Source organism: Engraulis encrasicolus, unplaced genomic scaffold (assembly GCF_034702125.1).
Source record: "Engraulis encrasicolus isolate BLACKSEA-1 unplaced genomic scaffold, IST_EnEncr_1.0 scaffold_479_np1212, whole genome shotgun sequence".
NCBI lineage: Eukaryota > Metazoa > Chordata > Actinopteri > Clupeiformes > Engraulidae > Engraulis > Engraulis encrasicolus.
The window spans coordinates 10,001-17,500 of NW_026945785.1; the positions used below are offsets into that span (position 1 = coordinate 10,001).

The following is a 7,500-nucleotide window of genomic DNA, read 5'->3' on the forward strand; positions in this document are numbered from 1 at the left end:
CGGTGCCGCTGACACACACACATTATACAGGGTATCTGCACATTTTTCATCACCCAATTTAATACTTTTTAATACCATTTTCAAGACCTCCAACATTAAAATTAATACCACTACACGGGTGTGTGTGTGTGTGTGTTACATGGTATAATATTGCTATTGTTATTACATTGCAATAATGTAATGTAATACATACATTCACACTGCTCACTGTGTTATTTTATTCTCATTGCCTGCTCCCTAGTTACTTTCTGCACCAGATGTTTGTCATGACTTGTCAAAGAGGTTTCTGTATGTTGCGGGAGTTTTCATGAAATCTGCCCCTTCCTTAGATAATTCATTATAATTTCAAATCAAGTAGCCAGCATCTGTGTAACTCTGTGTGCTAAAATGTTCTTTTGATTCTATTGATCTGGCTGCTGCATAGGTGGGCCCAAACGTGCTTGATTTAACCATAGAGATGACAACAAAAAAGAGAGAGGTGGCGCGCACACACACTACCCATTAGTTTAAAACATCATTAACCAAAAAGTAATCCAAAACTGAAACAATTTCAAAATTGTGTATATTTGAAAAGTTTGATGATATTTCATGAAATACCTTCAATATAAAAAATAAAAATGGACCAAAAAATCATCTTTTATAATGGATAAATATTGGAGTGCAGTGCACCTTAGTCTAGGACAGTGGTTCCCAACCTATGGGTCGGGACCCCCCTTATGGGTCGCCAAAGATCCACAGGGGGTCGCGGAGCCCTCTTCATTTTAAGGGGTTTCGTTTTAAATATATATAGCCCACGTTGAATAAAAGACAAAGCATTTAACTAATAAATGCATAGACACAACAAATTGTAAGTGCTACATTAAACATGTATTCTATATTTGACCAAAGACGAATTGAGGAATAAAATAACTAAAATTAGTTTTCGCAGGAAACGGAGGGCATCTTATGACTCTGTCTCGTGCGGGCGCTCGCGTGGTTGGGTCACCAAAGCTGACAATAGTAAAAACATGGGTCCCTTAAGAAAAAGGTTGGGAACCACTGGTCTAGGAGATATGACACCTGTGGTGTCAAAAGGGTTAAAAAGGAACGACTGCTCAGCTCTGGACTGCTCCTCCTGTTTGTTCCCCCCAGCTATAGACAGTAGTAGGCGTCCTACTTTTAGTTTAGCAAGTCGTTCTTCAGAGTGGGAGCAAAGAAACAGCAGCAGTGGAACTTGATATGAATTCCACAAACAGTTCCCTAACCGCGGACACGCGGCGACTGGAATAGCGATGCAAACACCACGCGGTTACCGCTTTGGACATCCTCGCATATCCTCATTGCGACATTTCCTGAATTTCCCCCTGGGGATCAATAAAGTTACTCTACTCTACTCTACTCTACATTTAGCCTCGTAGAAAACACTCCGTTACTCGCCCGATTTATGTTACATTTTACACGCATTTCCACCGCTTGCAACTTCACAACACTCGTGCTCACTTCGGATTGCATTAGCATTTGACAGCATCAAATAATACGCCACGAAGCTCGAGGACACTTTGAAGTAGCATATTGTATGAATGCATTCATCATGCATTCATGGAATTATATGCGTTAGCAAACATAAACCTAAACGAGAGGGCATGGCTAACATTAGGAGAAGGAGCATTATAGAGCACAAGCAGGCTAGATGACGAGATACAAAGTTTGAAAACAATGCAGTCATTTATTTACTCATTTTAAGACTTACGTTTTCGACGAGTAAACTGGCACCACAGATATAGATTCCACGCTGCATATTGGTTGATGAAATTTAACAAGTTTCACTTTCAACTGTACTGCGGTCAGTCACACGCACTGTGGTGGATGGGATTTAGCCTACTAAGTCAGCCATCGCCATCATCCAGTAGGGGGATCCGAACGATAGGTCTGCTACCCCGGCGGGCCTGTCACTATCGAGTGCATTGTTTACCCCAGGCATGACTGACAGTCTCGAAACCTTGTTGCCGCCTTATAATTATGAAACAATGTTTTTACGGAAGACTGTCCAGGCATCTATATTTTAATACATTGCGTCAGGGTGAAATTTAATGCCAGGCCTTTTCATATTTAATGCCACACCTCAAAAAATAGCTAAATTTAATGCTTTTCACGGCCTTAAATCACATGTTCTAAATTTAATGCTTTTTAATGCACCGCGGGGACCCTGATTATAGACTAGGGTGACCAGATTTTTGTAGTCTAAAACCGGGACACTTCGTGCGTAACTGAAGGACTATATTCGGCGGGCGGGTCTGGGGGTCGTCCCCCAGGAAAATTTGTATTTTTTAGATGCAATTTCCTGCATTCTAAGCAATTTTAGAGGTCGGAATGACAAATTGCAACTGACTCATTCAGACTTTCTATACAAGCGCTGGCTGCCATTAATTGTGGCAGGTAAACATGTAATCTTTTCCATATACAGTATTTACCCTGATAGACATGGCGTAATGTAGTGGGTGGCGAAAACCGGGACACATTTGTGTCCCGAGAGTGTTCTCTCGGGACTCGGGACACACAGCCCCAAACCGGGACTGTCCCGGTCAAACCGGGACGTCTGGTCACCCTAATTATAGACACACAAACACACACAGTCACTGCATCAATTAACCACCATCCTAAGAGGAAGCACGCATGCACGCACGCACACACTATCTCCCCCAACACACACACACACACACACACACTCCCCCCCCCCCCCTCCTCACCGCCACTCCTGCTGCTACTGAGGCCACTGTGTTGCGTTTCTCCCCCCTCCTCCCCTTCATCCTCCTCCTCCTCCTCTTCCCCCCCCCCCCTCCTCCTCCTCCTCCTCCTCCCCCCCCCTCCTCACCGCCACTCCTGCTGCTACTGAGGCCACTGTGTTGCGTTTCTCCCCCAAGTCCACACACGCCGGCCACTGCACATGGTCCAGGAACCCCGCCATCTACAACACACACACACACACACACACACACACACACACACACACAATTACATAATTATATACACACTGCACATGGTCCAGGAACCCCGCCATCTACAACACACACACACACACACACACACACACACACACAATTACATATACATACATAATTATATACACACTGCACATGATCCAGGAAGAAAATAAATAATACATATAATGTAATATTATTGCAATATAATGATCTCATAATCATACATAATAAGTATAATAATATTATTACAATTTATTATATGGTGTGACGTCATCGGTCGAATGCTCCATTCATTTCAACGGGGCTCCCCAACATTCGCACATCTGATATTTTTCGATAACGGACGGGTTGGTCTATAACAGACCGCTGTCAATGGCAACAAGACTTTTCACTGCTAAAGCGACTTTTCAACCAGACTCTAATCAGCTGCTATGATAGACAACACCTGTTGTCCTGGCTACCTAGCTGTTGCCTAGCGGTGTTCCACAACGGCACTGTTTTGTTTTGCGCAGCAACAATCTTAACATTAAATAGGCCTAAAGAAATGTCCCCGCCATGTGTGAATCATTTAAGTATATCCATATAATAAGCGGGTTAACTTTCGGCGAGTCGGTCGCTTTGTGGAATAGCAGCACTTCAGAGAGAACAAGAGAAGATTCAAGATTCTCTCTGTCGTGCTGCTATTCCACGGTAGCGACCTTCTCGCCGAACGTTAACCCTTACATAATGACAAATAGAATAGATTCTACTCTATAGAGAATAATAGAATAGAGGAGAGCTCCGTCCCCTCTCAGCTGTATCCTTCTCAACGCCCCCCTAGAGCTCCCCAACGTCCCCTGGGGGGCTGCACCGCCCCCGTTGAGAAACACTATACTACCACTTACTACTACCTTTACTTTGGCCACCTCTGGGTGCAAGTGTGCAAGTATGCAGACAGGCAGATGACACAGACAACAGACATAGAACACACTAGAATAATAGAATAGAATAGAATAGAATAAAACAGAATAGAATAGAATAGAGTAGAACAGAATAGAACTCTAGAGTAAAATATAATATAATATAATACTGTATATTAATATAATATAATATAATATAATATAATATAATATAATTACATTGAAAAGATAGATCAGAGTACAAAGACAAATAAAAAGGGCAGGTAGAGAGATAACACACTTCAGTTCCAGTGTCCATGTACACAGACAGACAGATAGACAGACAGACAGATAGATAGCCAGACAGACAGACAGACTCCAGGTAGGTCTAGAGTATAATAGAATAGAATAAAATAGAATACCATTAAAAAGCTAGATCAGAGTACAAAGATAAACAGTTCAGATAACACACTTCAGTTCCAGTGTCCATGTACACAGACAGACAGACAGACAGACAGACAGACAGACAGACAGACAGGCAGAGAGACAGACAGACAGACACACACACAGAGACAGACAGACAGAGAGACAGACTTTAGTCCAGGTAGGTCTAGGTTAGGCTAGAGAAGAATGAGCACACGTTACATCAAAACAATTATTACTTGGCCTATTAACTAGTAGAAGTAGTAGTTGTTGTAGTAGGCCTACAGTATTATAGCAGTAGGTCTACCATTGGTAGTAATGGTAGCCTACTTTGTAGTAGCCCAATAGGCCCTTATTACGTCCAGATGCGGGAAGTTAACCAAAGCGGAAGAACTACGAGGTGTAGCCTATGCCTAATCTCTCCCATAGTCACTTCACTGTCTGTGATAGATAACGATCTCCAAACTCTAAACTTCAGAGGAAACGCTGTGATTGACAAACACTCCTTGCTGCGGTGCTGAAGACTGAAGACTAGAGTTACAGACTCCGCGGCCGATACTGTTACAACACTGGGCGGATATGAAACAATGACAGCAGCCGAGATACACTAACATTGGGCGGCTATTAGCTTACACTGTAACACATAGTATCGTTAATATTACTGGCGAAAGAGATATCAATGCCGTATCTAGAATAGAAACAGTCCCGGGTGGGTATATGATCAGGTCATTTATTATTTCAAAACCAGATGTATCGTGAAGGTTTGTTGCCATTTGCTTTCAGTCTTCTACTGGCCGCGAGCACATTACAGCATGTGACACAATGCGTGATATCTCGTGAGCCGACCGAGCCTATTAACCGCAATGTACACACGAGACCCATATCTGCATTTTTCACCTGTTTGTCTCATACAGACCCGCGACTCGAGGGAGGAGGGAGCCACTCACCTGTTCGTTTAGGTCACCTCGTCCAGCTGCTCTCGTCTAAATAATCACGACAGTCCAGTCCAGTCGCCAGCAGATCGACTCACAGACACAATTATGTTGAAAAACTATTATTTTGTCACGGAACAGGCGCGTTTTTAAACGTCTCCAGAGTCACCAAAAGTCGTGTAAGTCACTAGATGAGGTTTTTAGTCGCTAAGGAGGTTACAAAGTAGCTAAATTCAAATTGACAACACTGTTCAGTGGCCAGTCCCCGAATCACAACAACAGCAGCCAAGGCCCTCTGTGCCACCAGCTCCGAACAGTCACAGCGCCATCTTGCGGCTTGGGGGTGCAGTAGCACTTGTGTATTTGGTCACTGTTTGGATTGACCAAAAGTAGCCTTTAAAAAAATCGAAGTAAGCCGATATTTTGTGTTGAAATGAACTTCCTCTGTGTAAACTATTTATTATCATCATTATCATTATTATTATTATTATTATTATTATTATTATTATTATTATCATCGTTATTATTAGCTCTGTAGGTTTGGTCTCCACCAACTCGTGTTCATCTAGCAGGTACATTATTGACCAGATGTCCGTCCCCAACCACCTACAGTTCCAAATGGGTGTATGTGGTGTAAAGTTGTGTTTGTACAGAAGATTCTACCCTTCTCTGCCTTCACCACAGGGTGGCAGTGTAGGCCCGTAGTAGACAGAGTTCTGGTAGTAGACAGAGCCGTAAGATAATGTAGGCTGGTAGTGAACATACTGTCCAGTCTCCTTCAGAGCCGACGGATGTGTTGAACTAAAATAGTATCGTGCACAATACGTAATATATTCCTCTAGTACAGAATATTGTAGTAGTATTATAATCGTACAGCAACGTGGGCCTACTGATTTCCTTGGCAGAAGGAAGAAACCACAGCCAGTATGCCACAGATCTATATGGAAGAAACCGTGCCAGTGGCGTGAACACAGACACAATAGACATGCCAGACAGGAAGTTTATAAAACAAGACAAAGGCAGCAAGACACCTCATTGTATTTTTCATATCTGCAATGTGCTTGTACAAATACAATGCAAATAGCCTTATTTCACGAAAAAGGTGAAGCGAACATTCGTCAACCTTCATATTTGGCAGAAAGTGTCAATATACATTAATCTTTTAATTTGAAGTTTTTGTTTTTGGCGGCCATGAAGTCCAGTTTGTGTTTTTCCTGACGTCACATCGCGATATTTCCGGAAGAGCTTTACAATGGCTAACTCTCGCGAAATCAAGTAAATGTCCCGTAAATAGCTGTTATTTGACAGATCGCCGGGTGAGTTTTAATTCCAAAAGTGTTTGTACATCGACTGCAACATGTCCAACAGAACAGCTTACTTCTACGACCCGGATGTGGGTAATTTTCATTACGGCGCTGGCCACCCGATGAAGCCCCATCGCTTGTCTCTGACACACAGCCTGGTCCTGCACTATGGACTATACAAGAAGATGATGGTGTTTAAACCCTACAAAGCATCTCAACACGACATGTGCAGGTTCCACTCTGAGGACTACATTGATTTCCTCCAGAAAGTCAGCCCCAATAACATGCAGGGCTTCACAAAGAGTCTGAACGCATTCAACGTCGGAGATGACTGTCCCGTTTTTCCTGGATTATTTGAGTTCTGTTCACGGTAAGTCAAGTCAAGTCGTGTGTGTGTGTGTGTGTGTGTGTGTGTGTGTGTGTGTGTGTGTGTGTGTGTGTGTGTGTGTGTGTGTGTGTGTGTGAAATCAAGGGGGCTTTATTATCAATTTCTCCCTTTCTCTCTCTCTCTCTCTCTCTCTCTCTCTCTCTTTCTCTTTCTCTCTCTCTTCCTCCCTCCCTCCCTCAAACTCTCTCCTTTTGTCTCTCTCTCTGTCCCTTTCTCTCTCTCCCTCTTAATAGATAGAATAGGTTGCATAATTAATTGCATGTATTTGCAGGTACACTGGCGCTAGTCTGCAAGGCGCAACTCAACTGAACCACAAGATCTGTGACATCGCCATCAACTGGGCGGGGGGGCTGCATCACGCCAAGAAGTTCGAGGCTAGCGGCTTCTGCTACGTAAACGACATCGTCATCAGCATTCTAGAACTCCTCAAATACCACCCGCGTGTTCTATACATCGACATCGATATTCACCATGGCGACGGAGTACAGGTAACGCATGCACGCACACACACACACACACACACACACACACACACACACACACACACACACATATACACACAGCTCCTCAAGTTCCACCTGCGTGTGCTCTACGTCGACATCGATATTTCACCAT

General features: G+C 43.3%; 2 protein-coding genes across 2 annotated transcripts in view; one reads left to right on the forward strand and one right to left on the reverse strand.

The window, feature by feature from the left end:
• Window positions 1-5,454, reverse strand: part of LOC134444225 (transmembrane protein 50B-like) — a 15,394-nt gene extending 9,940 nt beyond the window's left edge. Inside the window, exons 1-2 of the mRNA XM_063193593.1 lie at window positions 5,209-5,454; window positions 2,852-2,944 (exon numbers count right to left, since the gene is read on the reverse strand). Coding sequence (XP_063049663.1) covers window positions 2,852-2,944 — 93 coding nt within the window. The 5' untranslated portion in view covers window positions 5,209-5,454. The remainder of the gene's footprint in view (window positions 1-2,851; window positions 2,945-5,208) is intronic.
• A 968-nt stretch (window positions 5,455-6,422) lies between these two features.
• hdac3 (histone deacetylase 3) overlaps window positions 6,423-7,500 on the forward strand; it is a 6,244-nt gene continuing 5,166 nt past the window's right edge. The window contains exons 1-2 of the mRNA XM_063193592.1: window positions 6,423-6,867; window positions 7,157-7,373. Of these exons, the coding sequence (XP_063049662.1) occupies window positions 6,551-6,867; window positions 7,157-7,373 (534 nt within the window). The 5' untranslated portion in view covers window positions 6,423-6,550. The remainder of the gene's footprint in view (window positions 6,868-7,156; window positions 7,374-7,500) is intronic.